The sequence below is a fragment of the Callorhinchus milii genome, unplaced genomic scaffold, assembly GCF_018977255.1.
Source record: "Callorhinchus milii isolate IMCB2004 unplaced genomic scaffold, IMCB_Cmil_1.0 Scaffold16, whole genome shotgun sequence".
In the NCBI taxonomy this organism is placed as follows: domain Eukaryota; kingdom Metazoa; phylum Chordata; class Chondrichthyes; order Chimaeriformes; family Callorhinchidae; genus Callorhinchus; species Callorhinchus milii.
This window is the reverse complement of record NW_024704757.1, coordinates 7,062,822-7,087,411: the sequence shown is the minus strand read 5'-3', so window position 1 is coordinate 7,087,411 and position 24,590 is coordinate 7,062,822. Positions and strand designations below refer to the sequence as shown.

General features: G+C 44.5%; 1 protein-coding gene across 2 annotated transcripts in view; it reads right to left on the bottom strand.

Annotated features, from left to right (window-relative positions):
- usp31 (ubiquitin specific peptidase 31) overlaps positions 1-20,501 on the bottom strand; it is a 33,393-nt gene extending 12,892 nt beyond the window's left edge. For both annotated transcript variants that reach the window (XM_007905793.2, XM_007905794.2), the window contains exons 1-4: positions 19,724-20,501; positions 2,115-2,252; positions 1,349-1,437; positions 964-1,056 (exon numbers count right to left, since the gene is read on the bottom strand). In XM_007905793.2, coding sequence (XP_007903984.2) covers positions 964-1,056; positions 1,349-1,437; positions 2,115-2,252; positions 19,724-20,446 — 1,043 coding nt within the window. In that variant the 5' untranslated portion in view covers positions 20,447-20,501. The remainder of the gene's footprint in view (positions 1-963; positions 1,057-1,348; positions 1,438-2,114; positions 2,253-19,723) is intronic.
- Positions 20,502-24,590: the final 4,089 nt, after the last annotated feature.

The following is a 24,590-nucleotide window of genomic DNA, read 5'->3' as shown; positions in this document are numbered from 1 at the left end:
GTGAGGGGGTTCCAGAGTGTGGTGGCGTAGTGGCTGAAGCCACTCAGTGGAAAGGGCAGAGACGCACAGGACTTCAGGCTCAAGTTTTCTGACCAGAGGGCGTGAGCAGAAGAGCAAGCCTACAGATGGTCGCAAAGGCAGGAAGGTGTTGAATTCAATCTGGGAGACACAGAGGTGATGGGCTTGTTTCATGCAGCCATGGATACAGACAGGGGACAGGGGAATGAGCTGAGCTTCTGGATGGTGGAGCTGCGGAGGGTCAAACCAAATGCCAAGATTGGTTCACTGTTTCATTGAGTTGGGAGAAAAAGGCGGAGAATAATAATAATAATTCTTGCATTTGATATGGAGCATTCACGTCGTTGAGACGTCTTGAAGTGCTTCACAGAATATATTTTAAAGTAGACTGACTGTATACTTTGTGGACAAAATGCAGCAACCAATTATCCCACAAACTGTTGTGGATTCAGTGACAAATTTTTTTTTGTTTTGTTTGGAGGATTAATAATAATAATAATCCTTACATTTGATATAGCACTTTTCACGTCGGGAGGACGTCCCAAAGTGCTTCACAGAACACACTGTAAAGTGAATTGACTATATATTTGTGGGCGAACGCAGCAGCCAATTGCGCACAGCAATGTCCCACAAACAGTCGTAGATTGAAAATGACCAATTTATTATTGTTTTGTTTTGGAGGGATTATTATTAGGCGTGTGGAGTAAGGAAACTTGCCCAAGGTTTCGCCCTGCCTGGAATTGAACTCAGGTCTCTCGCTTGCAAAGCGAGTGCTCTAACCACTGAGCTACAGGACTATCCCCAGAAAGTGATCCAACAATCGACTAATAACCGGGTTCCTACTAACTGCTGGTAAACAGAGGCGTGTGGAATAAGGAAACTTGCCTAAGGCTTCGGGCGTTGATATTGGCAACAAAACTGGAGCAGTAACAGGTGAACACTTACCGGCTCTGGAGCAGTGGAATGGGTAAGGAGATGCAGAGGAACGGGTCAAAGGTGTTGCTCTGTTTTTGGCAATGAGGACACGTCAATGAAGACCTAGAGAAAGTTGGGAAGGCAAAGGCTGGGTGATCAACTGAAGCACAAAATGACCAACTGCTGGAAGTAGCCCCCCAAAAGTAAAGTGACCCCCACCCCAAAAAAATTGGTTGCCATCCCCTTCAGACCATGTGTGTCAGACAGCATTGAGTACAGGTATTGGAGAAAGCTTGTAGTCCTGGTTTAAAGCCATACCACGAGAGCAGGTTGGAAGCCTGTATGATATTAAAATCAATTCTCCTCCCACTCCACCCAACAGTGACTCCCAGTGGAATCTCAAAGCCACACTCACCTATACTGGGCCTGGAAGAGCTCCTGCACGAAGCTGCTCCTCAAGCTGGGTGATGGTCCTTCACACAACTCATCTTCAGCTCCCGGAGGCTGAAACAAGGACAAAAGCTCAACCGTCACCAAACAAGAGTCCCAATCGCTACTACCGAAGCTAGAGGTAAAGCTTCCACTAGTCCCACTCAAGTCCAATTGCTCTCGAGTGGTTTCTGCCTTCTACAAATTCCCCAAAATGTATCATTATTATTGACATGTCACAACTACATGATAAGGCTCTATGTCTAATGCAGGAATTATTATTAATTAGTAATAATAATCCTTGCATTAGATATAGAGCATTATCATATTGTTGGGACATCTCAAGGGTTTCATGGAGTTTATTGGAAAGTAAATTGATTGTCCATTTTGTGGGCGAAACGAGGCAGCCAATTGTGCATAGCAGTCATAGATTGAGTGACCACTTTTTTTTTATCACATTGGAGGGATTATTAACCCCCCCACCGGAGAGCGATCCGCTAATCGACTAACAACCTGGTTCCCACTTACTGCTAGGTAATCAGGAGTTTGTGGAGAAATGAAACTTGCCCAAGGTTTCGCCATGGCCGGGAATCGAACCCAGGTCCTCTCGCTTGTGAGGACTAACCATTACTCTACAGGTCCACACATTACGAGACAAACCATAAAGATAAGCGGAGCTAAGATATAAACACCCTGAGTTACTGGATGAATCTTCTGGCTTCAGACCTCTGAGAGCCGCTGGGTACACGTACCTTGGCAGGCGGCCGCCCGTTGGTTAACACGATTTGGTGAAGGTCCTCGTGCACTCGGTCTAGCAGCCACAGCAGAAACTCCTGGGCGTCGTGCTGGGAGTTCCCCCGATACTGGAAAGCATTCTTGGCAACAACGTTCTGAAAGAAATGATTTTAAGGACATTTCTTTAAAATCAGCCATCAGAACACTGGGAAAAAATCCATTCTCTTTTCCAATAGGGTAAACATCCACTTGAAGACAGGCAGACATTTAAGGTCTGATCTGACGGATAGCACCATTTTTTTATTATACAGACACACACCCTTCCAGGAAAGTCATGCTGGAGTCCCAGTGCTCCACTGGAGGATCAGCCCAGACTAACAAGAGAGGAGAGTGCTACCAATAGAGGCAGACTGACATAGCTGGCAGGAGCAGTTTGACTCCTATGTTCCTTGAGAACTCCAGTCTTAAGACTCTCCTCTTCGACCGCACCTCAGCTCATCTCCCCCCACTCCACCTCTTGACACCAGCCCGCAGCTCGGGTGCAAACCCTCAACTGTCCAGCAACTTGGGACATCCTGCCGATGTGAAAGGCACTATATAATGCAATTTGTTGTTGTTGAGAAGCACGCAGTTAAAGAACTCTCTGACTGGAGACAGCAGAACCTTTTGTAATGTGCAACCAGTGGAATGTACTGATATGTACAGAGCTGCTCATATGACTAAACAAACATGACTGATAAAACCTAAGAGATCAATGCTTACAGATGATTAGAATTGAAGACAAGATTGCCACAGACTCATTCACCTGATTAAATTACTCCTTACCAACTCACCGTAACTGATTTTTTTTGGATGTGTGTGTGTGTGCATTATTCACAAACATAGTTCACAGTGCAGCTAGCACCTCTCCTAAGAGCAACTGAAAGTTGAAGTGTAAGACAGACAGCTTTCAGGTTCTAGCTACAGACTGACCAGAGACATTTACCAGTATATGAACCACGTGAAATCAAGATGCCAAACAGCTCCAACTGAGACATATTCCAAAGTGGCATTCTGCACTGCTGGGTAACACTGATGAGTCAAAACCAGAAGTAACACCAGCTTCTACTTCGGACCACGCTGAACAGCTGCTTAACCCAGCACAAGTCTGTATTCAGCTATTGAGTTTCAGTCCAAAATACTGTGCACTTACATGCAGCGTGTTTCATGGAATTCATGTCTCAAAGTCCCTCACAGACACATAGGAGATCTCCATGCAAGCTGGGAAACCTGTGTGATTTCAAATTTGAAATGTTTTTTTTAAATCAGGGTCTTAAAAATTCACGTTGCGCAGAACTTTGGCAAAATCTTAAATTTGTTCTCAATTTGGGAACCTGTTTGTGTGGTACTTAAAAAGCTTAGCCATTGAAGGAGGCTGTTTTAACTACAATATGCTGCCAATGTACCAAACAAGCTCCAGAATGCTTTCCTTTCATTTCTCTCGCCAACATATACACACGTTTTATCAATTACTCCATTAATAAACACTGAAAACAATGTTCAGTCTTGATTAAAGGAGATTGGACTGAGATGATTAGATGGAATGTGGCTACAATGTGCCTACATACTTCACACCAGCAGACTTAAGAACAAAAACATCGCCAGCATTTAACTTCCCATTGACTGAACGTTTGAACTGGGCATTACGAGTTCATCATTTTAGCTCCACACAAAAAGCGTTTAACTGGCCTCGCCCTGGTTAGCCACTTTGCTGTGTCAGCACACATCGAATCCCCTTATACAAACATTCCACACATTAAACCACAAAGGCTTAATCCAACGCTGGACGGAATCGCTTCCAAGCACGACGGCCAGCACCTGGGGCCAGTTGCTGTCTGGATCCCGTGACGTGCAAGTGGTTCAGATAGTTAAAGACAGAATAATGGACAACCAGTTTCGTGTTTAAAAAGTATAATTCAAAATAATAATACTTGCATTGATATAACACCTTATCACGTTGTTGAGACGTCTCAAAGAGCTTTACAGACTATACTATAAAGTGAATTGACTGTATATTTTGTGGGCGAAACATGACAGACAATTGCGCACAGCAGTTTCCCACAAACAGTCATGGACTGAGTAAACAAATTTCTTTATTTTTGGAGGGTTTGTTACCCCCGGAAAGCAGTCCGCCAACTGACTAACAACTAAGTTCCTACTTACTGCTAGGTAAACAGAGGAGTGTGGAGTAAGGAAACTTGCCTAAGATTTTGCCCCACCTGGGAATCAAACCCAGGTCCTCTCGCTTGTGAGGTGAGCTATGGGATTCCAAAACGATGGGTTCAGAGGGTGTCAGAAAAGCTAACAAACCCCAACATTTAATTCCAACCCCGAATTCCAACAAAAATTAAACAGTTCGGATTACTAGAGATTGCAAATTGTATGGAGTAAGCAAAAAAAACACCCACAAAGAAACTGGGGCGCAGAGCAGTATGCTAGCAAGTTATACATTTGTCCAATTCACCTGAAACAAACAGGCAGCCAATCTCAGTGCTCAGCCTGCAGAAGAAGGAATAATAAAAATACTAATCCTTGCATTTGGTACAGCACCTCAACGCGATTCCCTGGAAGATAGTAATGCTTCAAATATTGCAGAAATAATAATCTTTGCAGTTGGTATAGAGCCTTATCACATCGTTGAGCTATCTCAAAGTGCTTCACAGAATATACTGTAAAGTGAATTGACTGTATGTTAGTAGAAACCTGCCAAACCACAGACCATTTCAAATCCGCCTTCTTCTGTAGAATTGCTAACAAACTGGATACATGGTTTAAAATCTATCAACATTGTAGCCTTGGTCCACCTTAAAGATCAATAGCCAGCAGAACTGCCTGTTTTTATGAGTCCACGCCACCTTCCATCATAGTTAGAAATGAAATAGCTTCAGGATTTGCACGAGGAACTCTTCAAGCACTTAGCCCAATATAAATGTCAGAATATTAATCATTGGAGGAGCAGTGTTCCTATACACAACTAACTGCACATTCCAGCAGGCTACTTACAGAGAGAAACGGGGAGATGTGTAGAGCACTGAAGGGTCATTTTGTGGGAGTCAACCTCTAAGCTGACTCTGACAGAATGGAAAATGATCAAATGTGGTATTTTCCAAGAGGTGCCACAGAACATGCAGACCCTCTAAACTGCCCTCAAGAAATGCAAAGCTAATGGAGTCAATAACTAGAAGTGAAATTATTGCAGGACCTGTTGGGCTGTGAAGGGGATCCTGCATGACAACAAGATCAATAAATGTCTTTAGAACACAACAGGCCAACCTAAGGCCAACGGGGTTGTCCTGTACCCACCTACACTTCAATACAATAATAATATAATAGTGCATGTGATATGGCACCTTATGTCTTCAAGACGTCTCAAAGCACTTCACAGAATATACTGTAAAATGTGAATGGACCGTGTTCGCTGGGTGAGCAAAAAACGGCAGCCAATTGCGCACAATAGTGTCCCACAAACAGTCGTGGATTAAGTGACCAAATTTTTTTTAAAAATGTCATTGTATTTTTGAAGGAAAAAACGATCTGCCAATTGACTAACAACCGGGTTCCTACTTACTGCTAGGTAAATAGAGGTGTGTGTGTGTGTGTGGAGTAACAAAATTTGCCTAAGGTTTTGCCCTGCCCAGGAATCAAACCCATTCCTCTCACTTGGGAGATGAGTGCTCTAACCACTACACTACAGGACTCCACAATGTTAAACTTGACAATAGTAAACAAGTTATAGTGCTCTCCATTTACAATGTTGTGTAAGACGTAGCCAGTAAATCACATTCCTGATCCTGTTTCAAAAGTCTATCCAGATACTGCTACTGACACAGTGAAGAAGGCAATTAAACCAATCAATTGAAGCGATCAGGCTTTGGACAGAAGCTCAACTACAGGAGTTATAAAAACTGCCACAAGCAAGTTGAAGGCGGTTGTCTGTCCCAGACAGAAACATCAGGTCTGCATGACCTGGCTTATGATCACACAACAATTTTTTTTTAATAAAACACACACACAAACACACTGCAGAGAAAGCAACCAGCTGAGCTGTAACTTGAACTGGCATTGAATCAGTCAGTCTGAAACATTGTTCTGAGTGACTAGACGTCTGACATCACTCCAGTAACATCTGGGACTTGCAGCGTCTAATGGGCGCCTGACATCAATTCACTTGCTGCCCTGATGGGACCGGGAGAATTTAATTGGGATTAGCGAGGCTTTGCCAGAAGGACGGAGGCATCACTTCCCAGATTACTTTTACCCTGGAGATTTTCATTATTCTACCTCCCACCATTTGTGTTAGTAAAACTACTTTGACTGAAAGCCCTCCCACCACTTCCTCTTTATATGAGCTTTCAACAAAACAACAAGCTACAAAACAACAAATATTGGACCTTCGACATCAGGAGGGCACCTTAAAGTGCTTCACTCAGCTGTCTGGAAGCTCAAGCGTGTGGGTGGTAGTGAGGGGGTGGGGTGGGAGTAGGTGGTCGAAAGTGCCAAATAGGTTTTAAGGTTGGTTTTGAAGACGGTCAATATTGTCAAGCCCTCTTCCTTGGTCAACAGCAGCACAGTTAAATTGTATATTTATGAATGTACTGAGAACAATTTTTGATTAATAAACTAGATCCTCACTTTGAGACTCAGGGAGCTATACCAGCTACGGTAAAAGCGTAATGCAGTTCACCATTATTCCCTCAGGGTTCCTTTGGAAAAGCATCCCAGAGGATCAGGAAACACTGCGAGTGCTGGAGGTGGGGTCACTGATGGTCGAGGGCACGTTTTGTTTTACTAAATAGGAAACCGCTGACAAGGTTATTTGGAAAAACAATGAGTGACACCAGTGTCTCCAGAAGCAGAGCTACAATTCTCTCTCTTGTTGGGTTGGGGGTAGGGAGAAACCAAACAGTGTAAGTCAGCCTAAGAAATCAGGGACACTGGAGGGAAGAGGTTCAAAGTATGGGCTTAAAAGGTTAAAACACATTCTACTCTCTCTCAGATAGATTTGTTCAGTCATTGGAAGCCCCAGGCGAAAGATAGATCTAGATTATTTAAACACTTTCCAGATGTAATCAGCAGCATGGACACTGAACTTTCATTCAGAATTAGAAAGAGTAGCACAGGCTTCCCGATCTGATACTCAATGTCTCAGAACTGCAACCCATTGAGGACTACATTAAGGACCCCTGGCTGTTTGTGGATTGTTGCTATGTCCACACGAATTGCCGTGTTTGTCTACAAATACAGTCACTACACTTTATAGTAAATCCTGGGAAGCACTTTGAGATGTTTCAACGATGTGATAAGACTTTATATCAAATACCAGAATTATTACTATTAAGATACATTTGCACACCAAAACAGTTATAAATCACAGCATTCTCCACTTTCAACATCCTGCAGGAGAAAATGGGTGCAAATTTGTGCATGTCAGCATGTGCCTGTGTGCAAACGCTTGCGTGTGTCAACACGCCTGAGTGTGAGCACTTGTGCGTGTGAGTGTGTGTGCGCCTGTGTGCATCTGAGAGTGCACGCCTGCGTGTTCAAGACAGATTTCTTGACTCAATTTCTCCAACAGAGTGGTAGCTAAAAGCTAAGCTGCTGCACTCCACCTGCCAAGGCTGACGACTGAGCAGCTATAGCACAGGCCTGGGAGAAGGAACCCCCTGTGTAATTCATAATTGAAAAAGATTTATTTTCAAAAGCTGCTTTTTTAAAAAAAAAACACACCTGCAAAACATTCTACTGTTAAGCATTTTCTGTCGAGTTGAAAATGTAGGGATGATTCACAGAGACGGAACTTTGCTACGTTTAGGCACTAGGTCAAGATGTTCACTCAGTCCGTGGGAAGCCACAACAGAGAATCACTGAGATGCGGGCTGTCGTGCATACTTCACATCAAAGCACAAAACAGGAGTGGAGCTGGGGGCCGGGGGGAGGGAAGAGCCACTTAGTGGGCAGCTACTGGAGAACAGCCTGTATCTATGAAACAATCAGTACTATCAGGGCAAGTGGAAAGACAAAAGAACAGTAATAATAATAATTCTTGTATTTGATTCAGTGCCTTAGTGCAGTAAATGCTGAAAACATACGCTTCCCTAATACACATCTCCCAAATAAAAATGTTAAAAAATACAAATCTCAGCTCCAGAAAGAGAGAGGTAGAAATCTTTAGCACAATAAATACTACAGAATGCTGAAACCTGGTGTGTCTCCGTTTAATAATATTATTATTAAACAGATCTCCAGGATACATAAAACGGATACATAAAATAATCCTTATTGGATACAGACCTTTATCACCTCATTAAACCATCTCAAAATCGCTTCACAAATTTTACTGCAAAGTATAGCGAGGCAAACAAATGTAGCGATTATTTCTATGGTCAAACACAGCATCTATTTGTGCATAGCCAGGTCCCTCACACAGTGAATTACTGATTAAGCTGAATCATTAGCATCCACCTGAGCCATGAGACGGGATTCAACACCTGATCCGGGACGCACCGAGTTCATCTTTCCAAATCAAAACATCCCTCTGGCAGAGCAAATGGAAAAAGTATTCCGTAAAAAGAAACAGCTCCTAAAACTGGCTTTGTTTTCCTCAACACTTAACCCACTCATGTACTACAACAACAACAACAACCGCAACAAATTACATTTACATAGCTACTTTCACGTCAGGAGGACGTCCCAAGGCGCTGGACAGTCAGGGATCCGTCCCGAGCTGGTGGTTGGGATCAGGAGGGGTGAAGGGCGGGTAGCGGTAGGAGGGTGATCGAAGGTGCGGTCGACGAGGAGGGTTTTGAGAGTGGAGGGCAGGAGACGGGGCTGAGAGTATTTTTGGGGAAGCAGCTCACAACAATAATGATATGCATTTATATAGCGCCCTTCATGCTGGATAATGTCTTGGAGCGCTTAACAGTGGCCGACCCCGATGCTGAGCCGGTGGGAGGGGGAAGGTGACAGTAGGCAAGGCGAAGGGATTGACGGAGAGACTACCACAGCTTTGGGGTGTAGTCGTACTGATTAACATGCAGATGACAGTTTCTTGAGAAACCACTAAGTTTAATTTTGAAGCATTTGTAGCTATGTACTGTACCCACATGATACAGTACAATTTCCCTGTAAACAGCGCCTTATACCAAGAAGACGTCTCAAAGTGCTTTAGACTATTAGCTGGGCACCCGAGATAGAGCAAGGTGGGAGCTGAAGAGGATGGGGAGGGTAAAGACAAGCCTAACCCTGCACCTTTCTAATGTTTGCTGTGAATGACTACATCATCATCATAATATTTGCATTTTGATATAGCACCTTATCACGTCTTCAAGACATCTCAAAGCGCTTCACAGAATATACTGTAAAGCAAATTGACTGTATATTCTGTGGGCAAAATCATAGCCCTGAGGTCTGTACTAAGGATCAGCAACTTGGCATCCGGAATGGCTCAGGATTTGAGCCCTGACAGTCAAGGCTGTGGCAAAAGCAGAAAATTGAACAAAAAATGCATCCTTCTGCTTTCATTTATTAGACACAGGCTCAGTCCTGCATTAGTGAATCGCAAACAAATGCTCCACAGAGAATTTCAGACGACATGCAACACCCTGGTTAGCTCAAAGCCAAGACCCGAATCCTCAAAACAATTAATCTGGGCAATGGCACTGAATGATTCTGGATCTCAGTAAGGTTACACAGTTCTTTCCACCTTGGGCTGCACCAGAGAAACACTGCAAGGAAACTCTTTGTCCGAGACCAGCAGTTGTGCAATATTCCAAGGCATACCAAAACCTCACGTGTAACAAGATAAATCAGGCTATCAGGAAATTTCAGCCATCGTCAGCACAGAGATTAAATTCAATAAGACACAATAAAACCATTTACTACCGGTTCCCTCCTGGCCTCGATTTCACTGGTTCCAACAGAAGTGGAAGTGCTACACTTGGGTGTCACTTGGAATTTATATACAGGATGGCCCCACAGCACAGCCATAACCGCCACAGAATAAAGAGAGCTTTCGCAACGTGTTACAGCAGCAATATATAGCAGCCCAGCACAGTGTGTGTGGAAATATCGAGGGCAGGTAGGGATTTAATCTCCGGCAATCAATTTAAAAAGAGCTGATACCATTAGCTTCTTCTGTTCATACTTCAGGACTGGGTTGTACGCTTCAAGAATGTACATGCAAATCCTTTTTTGAGCAGGGGGAGAAAAAAGGGGGAGGTGGAGAGGGGGGGGTTGAAAAAAATAAAACCTTTACAGGACCTGATAAAACAAGAGCCATCAAAACTCACAATTAAGTTCTACTTTAAAGCAACACTTACATAAGCTCCTGTGAATGACTTTTCCTCACTTACCGCCACCCGCTCCCCTCTCGCCCAGTTCCAGGATGCAGATCAAAACAGAACCCTGACGCCAGCTATCAGAATCTAATCACCGAACTGATTAATCTCAGGTTGAAGGAGACATGAGCAATCGAGTATTATGTTGATTTTTTATAAATAACCCAAGAGGCAGCGATTTAAAATAACATTTACAGAAGCTAATCCTGGCCGACTGCAGGTGGCCTGAACTGCTGTAAGTCACAGCTGGTTCTGCTCAGGTCACCTGCAACAATGGTGCCTTTCTTTGAAGTTGGGACAATAAGAGTCCCTCTCCCACAGTTGGTGCGGTACTGGGAAGCACAGGTAGGGATTGCATTTCCCAGTGAGCTCCTGACCAGACACACTGGGTAAGTAGGGCATTAATGTACAGTGAGTAACAGAAAGAATTACCATCAGGTGACTACACACCTGACCAGGTAAAGAATGACACTGGTGATATCCAAGAGCAAGTGGCTTACCTTCAGGTGGGTAATAGCCAGTGAGGCCAAGAGGAGAAGAGAGGACTCATATCTTCCTATAAATGAAAAGCTTAACTCAGTTTTTGGATATCTTGATGCCACGATGTTGAATATCCACGATTGAACAAGCCGGGAAAGAATAATAATCCTAGCCTTTGAATTAGCTCCCCCTGGATACGGCACTGTACTGTCAGCTTAAACTGTGAGCTAAAAAGTCCCAATTAGCACAACAGAACAGTCTGAAAATCAGAGGGGAATGCAGTAAGAAAGAAGCAAGATAGGAGACACAAGCAATTTGTTAAACAGCAATTCACATCAGACCAAGCAAGATCAGAGCAAGACCAATCAGCCAAGGACCATTTAGCAATGTTAACTTTCCACTACTGCTTGATCAATCTCAGACGAGTGGTAATAAATGTCTACTGCAACATTTCCATTTACCTCACAGGGCCCAACCTAATTCACTCGTTTTCTGCAGTGTCCTTTTTCAGCGGAGACTTGTGGCATTTGCAACCGCTTTCAGTTGGCGTGCTGTCAAAATCATCAGTGTTCCGAGCAGGAGGGAAACGACAGAGAACAACTGCGTGGTGAAACCATTCGCTGAACAGCTTAGTACACAGGCAGTTTCTCTACATTTGCCAGCTGTTTTTCTTTAAAGAAAATACAAGAATCTGCAAGCCAATGCTAAGGCACAGTTCATATTATAGCAACCAGTAATTTACAACTCTAATCACCATGGCCACCAATGCACATACAAGCTCAAGTCTCTAATCATGATGGTGGTCTTCGAGAGACAGCTGGTGGACTGGGAGAGCAAGGAACATAGAATGAACTGTATATACAAGTATGCAAACAGTTTACAAACAACATCTCATTTCAGTTCTACTTCTAAGTGTTACATCTATCTCAAGCCATTGCAACATCATAGGACAACAGATTGCTGTGCGCAATTGGCTGCTGTATTTCACACACAAAATAAACAGTCTCTACACTATACAATATATTCTGTGAAGCACTTGGAGAAATCTTGAAGATGCGATAAAGTGCTATATCAAATGAAAACATTATTATTATATATTATTATTGCTAATCAGATAAAGAGAAATACTGGAGAGGCAACTTTTCCTCTGTGATGTCAGAGTCCTCAATTTGTCAAGTCAACCAGGTAACCCACACCAAACATTGCAATTACAAAAGTTTAATTGCTCAGTGAATGTGTGTTCACCTTCAGAAAGGCAATGCCCATTTTTCTACAACAAAAGGACTTGCTGTGACTCGCAAAGAGAATGTTGCTTTGCCCAGTCCGGACGGAGCACAGTGTAAAAGGAGTGTCTTTTCTAAGAGAAATCAAAACGGTATCTGTAGGGCAATCCCTAGGGGATGGGTGAAAGAAACTGGACCAAAAGGGTCACCTGCTTCTTCCATCTGATCCCTTCAAAGACATTTATAATGAAACCTCAGCGGCAATCTATTGCTGGAAAAGCTGACAGCTTCAGGGAGTGAGGAGTGAGCCTAGTTTATGGAGTTCCCATAATGAATAGTTCAGGAATGGGGAGTGGTGTTTGCACACCAATCTAGAATTCTTTCACTAAAATTACACTTAACTTGTACGGTACTGAATTACTGAATAGTCACCAGTCTTTTCGTTAGCACAATTAACATGCTTCTGTGTCGATGACGTCATCCAGAGGCTCGGCACAGGACAGTGTGAGTGCGAAGTTATCCATAGCAACATAAGCCATTATCAAAGGGTGATTTATCTTTTGTTTTGCATTTTAAATCAACCTCTTCAGTGGGTCAGGCTCAGCATGTAATCCGATATAGTGCTTCCACAATGAATGGATCAGTACTCAACCGTTAACATAAAAACACCCATCAACAGAAAGATGCACTTCGTAAAAAATTAATATGCACTTCTTAATAAAAAAGATGTTTCTGATCTGGGGACTGGGTCTTTTGCACAGACCGTTTTGATCTTTGGGGGTTGGAGCAGAGGAGACTAACTATTTAAAATATTACTGTTTCTAAGGTCTTCTGACCTTACCTTATGGCCTAAAGGGCAAAGTAACATTGCCAGAGACAGAGCAGGTTAGTGTAACGTATTATGCCACTGGGAATTCAAGTGTTCTCAGGCTGGGAACCAACAGTAGAGCAGGAATGAGACACACCTGCTGAGGGTATTTAACAATGACAATATCAATACAGAAAACGGAGTGAACAGGAGAAGCTTGTGTTGTGGTAAAGATAGAATTGAGGGAAAATTAATATCACAGATAATAATATCGCTACGATCCCCCCCCACCCCTTACTGAGGAAGAGGAAAAGGTGTCCAAGTCAGAATCAGATTTATTGGAACATTACAACAAAACTGACGATGGAAGCAAGGAATCAAATGGGGAGACGGTGATAGTGCTAACTGGATAATCGGGAAAGGGGATTATTTTGGATAAAAGTGTGAAACAGTTCACGTGGTCTTTTCTGCAATAAAAGGCTTGTACAACGCTGGCTGGAATAGTCAAAAAACAGGAGGAACAAAAGAAGGGATATTGTTGATGTACTGTGTGCAACTCTGGTCACCTAATCACAGGAAGGATATCTCTGTCCTTGAGAGAGTACAGAGATGAGTAACCAAATAGATTCTAGATAACAGCGATTGAAATTCGGCGAGGCAAGGAGGTTGGGTATGATCACTTTGGAAGAAAAGAAATGTTAAGGTCATCCAACTAAATCTGTACATTCTTAAGGGGACGGAAATTGATCACAATAGCAAAAGTTCAAATGCCATCAGGGAACTTAAAGTTGAACGATCAAGAGTACAGAAAGCAGAGCTCAATACCAGGATTGCGAAATAAGTGACTACAGAAAGCCAATGAAGCAAAAGTATAAATAAGATCAGATTTCTAGTTGCAGATTAACCACTCGACTACCACCTAGGTCACAAACACCTTTTGTATTGCTAATTTCCGCAGTGAAGCCTAATGATTAGTTTTGTAACATAAGCTTTTTAGCAGGAGAAATCATGTTTTGTGAAAAATATGTAGTAAATATGTCAGATGTTTAGTCACATTTCTCTCCCAAGGTAAACCCTGACTGCTACATTAAAGTAGGACAGCCCTGGAGATTAGTGAAAATCTTTTAGAACAGATAATTGAACAGATAACCAGTAAAAAAAATTACTCTGATGTTGTAAAAGTTTAGAATAATTGGCAATTGAAATTGGTCTTAATCCAAATACAATTACACCAGTAACAGAAGAGTTAAAGTAATAGAGGAATGAGCTACAGCGGCTACTGGCCTTTTCTCTTCAGCATTTTGCAATGTTCAGTCTCACAAGCCAAATCCACCTCCCATTGACAAAGTCACTGTAGGAGGCGTTCTATGCATCAGTTCCAACTCTTCCTCCAAGTTAGTTCTTAAAAACATAAAACAGCAACAGAGAAGGATTGGATGTTTAATTTATCAATACCTCTCTTTGTAAGATTAGGTGTTAACTGGTTTGGTTTAATTGAAGAAAGCTGCAGGAGAAATTCTGAATGCACGGGTACGGAAAGGCATTCAGCACCCAGCTGTGAGATGACAAACCAGTGCAGTCTCCCATTAAAGGTTTTATTTCTTGGCCTCGAATCACTGCCCTTCAGAAATTCCCACATCATCACATTCCTGAAAATTTGTCACAGATTATACAGCTCTCTAAAAAAAAACTATTTTCCAATGCGAAATGTCACTCAATGCACTTCATATTTGATATCTGTAAAGTGATTTTTCCACTGAACATTTCCCCCCCTCACCCACACTCCTGGTTGAGGGCATACCTGGGAAACTCACTCCACCCCTCCCTGCTCTGTAACTAGCTCAAGAATAGTGTGATGTGCCTCTCACAATTCTCTCCTTTGGCCACCAGTCAGGCTCCACTGAGAGTCTTGTTCTTCTCTCTCCTTCTCCCACCCCCCAAAAAAAGATTGGCAAACACAACATTGAGCTTGGTCTCAGTGCAATGACAGTCAGCAATAGCAACCTTACAGAACTTGGAGAAACAGTCAGTTTCTCAAACCTAAATTCTATTGTCAAACTATTATTTCTATTGCGAGCCAATTAGTGAGGTTTCTCGGTTTGTATTAATTTAAGGTTTCGATATAGCAATCTTTATATTGACTATTAAATCATGGCACTATATAAAGACACTAACCTAACACAAAATACATGCAACACTGACCGACAAAAGGAGTCAAGCATCATTCACACTGCAGGTATCACACACTCATGCAGTAAGAATAGCAATAACTTTTTATTCATCCTACAGAAAGGACCAGATTTTACATTATAAAGAAACGGTCCGTTCCTTAAACTCTGCTCTATGTTCAGGTGCATGTTAAAGATCTTGTTACAATATTAATAAAGCAGAGTTTCTCATGGTGAGCTGGTCAACAATTGGTCATTCAGTTCATGGCTGATTGAAACACTTTGAGATATTTTGATGTTATAATGCGCTTTAAAAATGAAAGTTCTTCCTTTCTCACTTAAGTGAGGTGTCACCAGGCATCGGTGGAGCTCTATTCCAGTAATATAATAATAATCCTTGCATTTGATATAGCGCTTTTCACATCTTCTAGACGTCTCAAAGCGCTTCACAGAATATGCTGTAAAGTGAATTGACTGTATATTTGTGGGCGAAACGCGGCAGCCAATTGTGCACAGCAATGTCCCACAAATAGTCGTGGATTGAAAATGACCAATTTATTATTGTTTTGTTTTTGGAGGGATTATTATTAGGCTGTGGAGTAAGGAAACTTGCCCAAGGTTTCACCCTGCCTGGAATTGAACCCAGGTCAACTGCTTCAGGAGGGAGGGGAAGGAACTGGGAACAGAAACAAGAACACAACCCAGCCCTGAAAGTGTTCAACGCTATAACATACACACATTCTTATATGGATCACCAATTCCTGTAATGTCAGCAAAGACACAAAAAGTAAAAGCACCGGGATGCAAAGCGGCTGAAATTACTGAAAACAAACAGTAGCTTAATACAAAGGGACATCGGAGGTGGTTAAATTGCTTAATTCTTCTCTTTGGAAAACCTGCTCAAATCATGCTGCAAATCTGCAAAGTGCCTTCCAACCTTTAAATGCTATTCTCAACTCCCAAGGTCTAAATCAAAGTCCAATCCTATAATATGGAACAAACCAACTCACTCAGATTTCCGAACAGAAAACTGCAACAAATATTTGCATTCTCAGGTTCAGGTCATCAATTTGGGGGATGTATAAAGAGAGAAGGGCAGCGAAGCTTACCATGAAAATACAGGCACTACACCCTGACCGTAGTGAAGCGCTTTGAGGAGTTTCAACTTTATAAATGCTACATCAAATTGAAGAATTATTGTACTCATAAGTTACACAAGAGGTTGACAGTGCTCGATTCTGACTTCTCTCATGTTGATGGTCACTACACAGCAGATCACAGACTGGAGATAAAACACTGTCAGAGAGAACAGAGGCTTTCGGGTTTGAGGGCAGCAATCTAATGGAGTTGAAATAATGTCAAGCTGACAGCAAGTGCTTTATAACAGGTCATGTGAAACGCCCGACTACTCCGGTGCCTGTAAATTACGCCCTGCTATCAGTCATTTAGCACGGGTTTGTGCCAACAGCAGATGTCGATGCAGACACCAACTGCTGAGATTCTCCGGGTCATTGATTCACAATGATGTGCAAATAAGATTAACTTTCACAAAATGCTCTGGAGACATGGAGAATGTGTACATCCAGTGTGCATGACTTACATTTTGTGGCTTTACAGCTAAAAATCTCCAACATCTACACTGGTTAAGGGCAGCTGTCAGGGCAAGGTATGAAGAAATGCTGTTGACATTTATCCAGTGAGTAAATGATCTCAATATGAAGTAATGACCTGGGCTGATAGAAAAGAGCGGATATATTTGTCAAAAGTCACAGGGCAATTTGGCAACATTTTGCGGGGGTTGATTGGTGCTATTGAGGTACATTTTACTATCAACCTACATTTTTTCACTTTATTGATAAAAACTCAACATGAGGTATTAACACATATTAGATTGTTGCAAAATATATAAATTTCAGGAGGACATCCCAAGGCGCTGGGAAACACACACACAGAGAAAGAGAGACACTCACATGGACAGTCACAACAGCAAGGTTTCCGAGTGGATGTGCCTCCAGAGCCACTCTGCCCAGAGGAAACAGCGCAAGAGGCCCGGGGCCAGAAACTTCATTATTTAGGTTTATAGGGTATTCTAAAGAAAAATTACAGCCACACCTTTTATTATACTGCCCCAGTCAGCCTCCTATTCACTGGGAGCTCGGCGAGGTTCACAGTGGTGGAATTTTAGGTTCCGTTAAGAGCACAAGACACAAATCATTTTCACAAATCATCTCTTAAAATACCAACCTACAAGTAACCTTTCTTCAAGTATACCTCTAACACAGGATACTAGAAAAAGCATGTTACAGGGATCCCTTTCCTCAACCCTCACCTCAGCCTTCCAATCTCCCTTGCTCCATTAAATTAATACTACACCTTCTTTGAACCTTCTTCTCTAGATCCTCCCAAGTATCTCAAAATGCACACAAGGTGGGATACATGGAATTCTCAGTTCGCTTTGAGAATCAATTCTCAGACTCATAAGCATGGTGATGGGTTTCTGCATGTGCCAGACACCCGGCTGACCAAAACAACAAAATGCACTGTTAGCAAAACTTTGCTGGTGCAAATGGATGTCTCATTCTCCTACAAAAACAATTCCTAGACTCAACAATAATTACTTGTGAAGCACTTTGACAACATGGATGTAGGCAAGTTATTTAACTTTAACAGACTGCAGAGTCTAAGAGAATCGACACAAATACAAAATAAGCCTCAAGTGGAACAAGTTACTGGCAATTCCCTTCCCAGATAGTAGAATATAATGAGTAGATTTGCATCAAGTGGAACTACCTTCTTGTGAGTAGTCAGCACATTTCAGGTGTAGAAGAATAAGGGCAACAAAAGTTATTCCTACATCTGACTGTTTTAAAAATGAGCTGTGTGGACGTATAATGTATGGGACATTCCACACTTGCTGAAGCAATGACAACTGTGGGACAGAACAAGTTAGCATAAAACAAGGAAGATAACTGGACATAACCTGATGCTTTTATGTTAGTTACTTTTTGAGGAGGGGAGGAGAGGTAGGTAACTGGGGAGTAGTTTCAGAGTTTCCTCTACCTGAAGTCACCTCCCTCAACAGATCAGATTTGCGAAAGCGCGGAGGCAATGCCTTTACTGTGGAATAAAACAAAATTGTTGCTGTGACAAAGAACTGCAGCAAAAAGCAAAACAGGGTAACGTGATGAACGAGGAAACAGGCTGAGTCCTGCTATCTGTACAACACAGGTAGAGTGGGTTCTATTCTCATTCAAGAATGTTTTTCTTCTCCACTAATTTTCACATATACATATAGCAACTCCCAGAAATAATATTTACTGACTACCCTGAGCCCAGTTTACATTTCAATCACAGCTCTATAATCCCAACCCGACTGACTACAGATTCAGCATAGCAAGGCAGCAATTTAAAATTGAGCTGTCCACCTCAATGCAGATCTGGAAGTTTATGGGAAGTATCAGGGCTGCAAAGGCAGATAATCTTTCACGAAACAGCCTTTACCAAAAAGAAAGAGCAGGAATTATTGCTGGGAGTCGACCATGTAGTAGGCTGTAATTTTTGCACTGTTAGGCTCTAGGATAGACATTAACCCAGTAAGTACATTGCGGAATTACATGAGGGAATCATTTTGCAATCCAGGAAACAGTATCACAGGGAAATTAAGATCCTGTTGGGTAACATTAAGGAGAGGATAGCGAGACAGCTATGATAACCCAACCTCACAAGCCATCAATACAAGGATTTAGGTTACAAGACAGCACATCATTGCCATAAAGCATTACAGTACTAAATAATTGATCGGATAATCGCTTTGCACTTGAACCTTAAAGACGCCTTTCCTGGTTGGTGGGTGTGCAGCCCTGAGCCATGATCATGACACATTACAAGAGCTCCGAGTGTCCTTGAATTGAATTCACAGAGCAGTCCTCTCTGACTCACCCTGCTTTCAGGAATGCAGCCTATCGCATTAGAAAGCATCACTCATTCTTAAAACACACAGTACACACGCAGCTTGAATGGATTAATGGATTAATATCTTCAAGTCCCCACCCGTTTTGACCAAGTCATACTTAAATGGATGTTATGTAATGACAGCGCCAAAACTCTTATCCAAAAATACAATTTATGTACAACAACTTGAGCCCCTCAAACAGGGTAGTGTCCCAGAGCGCTTGACAGTGGCATAGTACGACCCTGTGCCGGGGGGAGGTGATTGTAGGTGCTGTCGAAGAGCAAGATCTTCAGTACGACCTGAAGATGGGGAAGGAAGGGGCAAGGCTAGAGGAAGTGTTTCAATTTCGGGATATAGTGGCTGAAAGCATAGCCACTGATGGAAGAACAGAGGGCATGAAGGACATGCAGGAGGCCGGAGCCAGTCGAGTGGAGGCAGAGGGTAGTGGATTGAGAAGTAAGCAGGTCGGAGATATACTACTGTATGTACATCCTTTCAGCCATAAAATACAATCAATTCACTTTACAGTATATCCTGTGAAGCGCTTTCAAACGTCTCACTGATGTGATGAGGCTCTATATCAAATGCAAGGATGATTATTATTATTATTATTATCCTACCTTAAACTCCCGGCTCTGTTGTGGAGTGTATTGTGATGTCCAAAGGGCCCGGACCAAAGTAGCAAGCTGCTCCGTCACCTCCCCTTTCTCCTGCTGGGATTTGGGTGGAAATAACACACCATTGGACTTGGGGCTCTGGCTCTTGCCCTTTTCCTCAGTTCCTTCCTCCGTTTCCTCCTCCTGCTCCCCTCGGTTGCCCTCCGTATCTCTAACCCGGTCCCTGTACTGCTCTAGGGCCAGGAACTCCGCGAACAGCTCAGTGTTGCTCAGGCACTGCAGCACGGCGTTCATAAAGCAGGTATTGCCATGGTTTTTGAGGCCAGCCAGGCCGGGTGGCTGCCAGCGATCCCCGGAAGCCGGAGAGAAGCAGCTGTCGGAGGAGTCGCTGTGTCCGGCCGCACACCTGCCGGCAGAGGCCACGGCATGTGCAGCTCCCATCCCCGGGCTAATGCCGCTCATCATCATGATGATAGAAGCCGAGGAGAGCACCCCAGCCCCGGCTCCCACTCCCATCTCAGCCCCCGCGGCTCGGAAGTCCTTGAAGCCGCCATCATCCTTCTCATCCTCGGCCGAGGCTTCTTCGGTGCCAAAGTGAGAGAGGGTGGACAAGGTCTTGAGCACTCGGCTCATGAAACTGCCCACGGATCGCACAGACCCTCGCCTGAAAAGTTTCTTGCTAAAAGACTTCTTCTCTTTAGCTGCCGACTTGGACATGTTTGACATTTGCAGAATAAATTAATATGCATATATATATATCCACGTGTGTGTAAAAGTGATCTTTACAATACAGTAATTCCAATTGAAAGAAAAAATAAGTAACTGTGTCTGTATGTGCAGGAAATCTACCAATTCAAAGGGGGAAACATTCAATAAGTTTTGTTTTTCCTAGTTAAAAAAACAAAGTAAACGTTGAAGATTGTCGTTTGAAGCAAAACAAAACAACGCAGTTTTTTTCTTTTTTAAAGAAAAGTACTTTCCAACCACCACAAATGAAGACCCCCCCCAACAGTGGCTTTGGACTGCGTGTGTGTTTTCTTTTATAAAAATATATATTTTTTAAAACAAAAAAACTTTTTTTTTGAAAAAAAAGGGAGTTCTAAAATTAAAAAAACAAATGGACCTTTTAAAGTGAAAATCCCGTCGCTTAAAGGCAGAGACTTTACTGGGGTTGTTTCTGTTGAGTTGCAGTGGAAGATGCGGAAGGGATGGTACAGTATTAAGATTGCAAAATAAAATGAAAAATACTTTTTTTTTGCAAATGGAAAAATGCCCAATTACATATATATATATACACACACATATAAAGAGAGAGTAGACAGACAGAGACACAAACAGAGAGACACAGAGAGAGACAGAGACAGAGAGTCACAGAAACAGAGAGATAGAGAGACAGAAATATAATCTATATAGTTAAATCTTGGAATTATTTATCCAAAAAATCCTCAGCAGCAGCAGCAACCTGGCTGTGGGTGGCTGTGGCTGTGGGTGTGTATGGCTGTGGGTGGCTATGGGTGTGGGTGGCTATGGCTATGGGTGGCTATGGCTGTGGGTGGCTATGGGTGGCTATGGGTGTGTGTGGCTATGGGTGGCTATGGCTGTGGGTGGCTATGGCTGTGGGTGGCTATGGCTGTGGGTGTGGGTGGCTATGGGTGTGTGTGGCTATGGCTATGGGTGTGTGTGGCTATGGCTGTGGGTGTGTGTGGCTATGGCTGTGGGTGTGTGTGGCTATGGCTATGGGTGTGTGTGGCTGTGGGTGTGTGTGGCTATGGCTGTGGGTGTGTGTGGCTATGGCTATGTGTGGCTATGGCTGTGGGTGTGGGTGGCTATGGGTGTGTGTGGCTATGGCTATGGGTGTGGGTGGCTATGGCTATGGGTGTGTGTGGTGTGGCTATGGCTATGGGTGTGTGTGGCTATGGCTGTGGGTGTGTGTGGCTATGGCTGTGGGTGTGTGTGGCTATGGCTGTGGGTGTGTGTGGCTATGGCTGTGGGTGTGTGTGGCTATGGGTGTGTGTGGCTGTGGGTGTGTGTGGCTATGGCTGTGGGTGTGTGTGGGTGTGTGTGTCTGTGGCTGTGGGAGCGGCGGGCGGGGAGTGGTGCAGGTTTGAGTGTGGGGACAGATTGCAGTGAGAAGGTTGTGATTGTGTGTGAGAGAGAGACTGACTGTCTGTCTGTCTGACTGACGGCCTTTGGTCGCTGAGCTGGAGCTCGGGCTCCCGCGGCCGCATCGGGGGCGCGAGGGGAGGAGGGAGGCAGCGAGCGGCCGCTTCAGTGAGGCGCCGGCTCCGAGGCTCCGCTCCCAGCCGCCGCCGCCGCCGCCTCCTCCACCACCACCACGACCACTACCTCCTGCCGGCTCTGGAGCTCGCTGGCCCGGCGGCGCATGGTTTCCCCACCGCGGGGAGGGGAGTGGGTCGGGTCGAGGGCCGCTCGCTGTGGCTGTGGCTGTGGCTCGGTCTGACCGTGGGCTGGGATCCCCTCAGAAGCCTGAGGCCCGCGGGTAGGCGGCGGCCTGGCGCCCCGCTCGATGCATCGCCTCACGGGCAGGTGGACAGGTGGGTGTGAGGTAAACTCGGCTCCGCTCGGCTCCTCTGGTCGCGGCCTCTCGCGCCCTCCTGACGGCAGACAGTCCGTCCGTCCGCGCGAGCGCCGCTCTGACTTCCACCTGAGGGGGCGGCGGCGGCGGCGGCGGCGGACTGCAGCTCAGCGCCCGCCCCTTTCTCCACGGCAACCGCCGCGGCCGCCCAGCTCCCGCCCCCCCGCCGCCGCCCATTGGCCGCTCCGGCCCCCACCCCTCCCCAGCCCGGCCCGCTATTGGGTGCCGGGCACGCCGATCCCGGCCGGTCGCCCGCCATTGGGTCGAAGCGTCCGACCCTCAGCCGTCATTGGTCGAGCGCGACGCCCGTCACTCGCCCGTCCTCCCGCCTTCAGCAGGGAAGTGATTTAAAAGGACAGCCACGGGATTTAAAGGGGCAACGGCTTCAGAGAAGGGGGGACTGTGGGTGGGGGGACTGGGGGTCTGAGGGTCTGGGGGACTGAGGGTGGGGGGGACTGGGGGACTGAGGGTGGGGGGGACTGGGGGACTGAGGGTCTGGGGGGACTGAGGGTGGGGGGGACTGGGGGACTGAGGGTGGGGGGGACTGGGGGACTGAGGGTCGGGGGGACTGAGGGTCGGGGGGACTGAGGGAGGGGGGGGAGTGGGGGAGGGGGGGAGTGAGGGAGGTGGGGACTGGGGGACTGAGTGTGGGGGACTAAGGGAGGGGGTGACTGAGGGAGGTGGGGACTGGGAGAGGGGGGACTGGGGGAGGGGGGGACTGAGGGGGGGGACTGAGGGAGGGGGGGACTGAGGGAGGGGGGGACTGAGGGAGGGGGGGACTGAGGGAGGGGGTAAAAGAAATTATATGTTTTCCCCCATTTCTTACAATCATTGCATTGCATCTTTCGGAGCCGTTAAACCACGTTAACCGCCGTTGAGGTTGGACGTTAAAGATCCCACGGCAGTTTGTGTCTCCCGGTGTTCCCGGCTAACAATCCTCCACATAACATTGCTCATTCACTGCCGGCTTCTGTGTGGAACTTCGCTGGAAGGAATTGGCCAATTCCAAATTTACCCAGAAATCGTGCACTTTACAATAAAATCCTGTGAGATCTGCTCCCGACGTGAAAGGCGCTCTCGTCATATGCAAAGATTATTGTTCTTTATTGTAAGGCATTCATTGCATTTGTATTGCATTGCAAAGCAAAAGAAAAACTACAAAAAAAAACAGCCACTGCAATTTACAGTAAATCCTGTGAGACTCTTTTGCATCTTCTCGACATAGGTGAAATCATATCACTAATATTAATATAACTTCCCAAATTCCTTCTCAGTTTAGCAGCTGGTTTCCCACAGCTCTGAAAGAGAAACAGTTTGACTCCGTCTGACAATTGTGTAAGATGTTTTCCAGTTGTCAGAGTGACAGTCAGATTGTGAGTTGTGTGTGGGTGTGCGGTGTGAAAGGTTGGCCGGTGCAGCTGGCTGTCCTCAATCCCAATGTGTGGAAAAAACACAGGAAACGCCCCCTCTCCCCCCCCCCCCCCCACCCCCAACACACACAAACACACTTAAAAAAATTAGGTTAAACAATTTCCGGGTTTTGTTTATATTTCTGAAGATATTTCGCTCACAAACCCACAGTCACTCCACTTTACAGTAAATCTTGTGAAGTGTTTTGAGATGTCTCATTGTTGATAAGGAGCTATATCAAATGTAAGGATTATTATTAATATTATGTTTTTATGCATTTTATTTAAACTGATGACATCAGTGAGGAATTACTGGGTGGTGACAAGACAGGAAATATTGAGTGCCAATTAAGACCAATTAAGCACGTAATGTTGCAATATCGATCTCTCAAGCTTCTGGTTATTAATGATCAAATTACAAGTGATACTCTCCAGCTACCCCACATTCAGCTCTGTAACCCTCCCAGCTAGTGCACTGTGTCACTGACGGTGCCTCTACTTCAGCTCCCTTAATAATAATAATAATAATAATCCTTGCATTTGAAATAGCGCTTTTCACGACGGGAGGACGTCCCAAAGCGCTTCACAGAACAAACTGTAAAGTGAATTGACTGTATATTTGTGGGCGAACGTGGCAGCCAATTGCGCACAGCAATGTCCCACAAACAGTCGTAGATTGAAAATGACCAATTTATTATTGTTTTTGGTTGCACCCTGGAGGGTGCCTTGGGACGTCCTCCCGACGTGAATATAATAATTTTGTTGTTGTTGGAGCTCAGTCACTCGCCTTGTCCAGTCTGAGTCACTGATAATCTGTACTTATCCAGTCTTCAGGAGGTTACATTCTCGTTGTTTGTCAACCTCG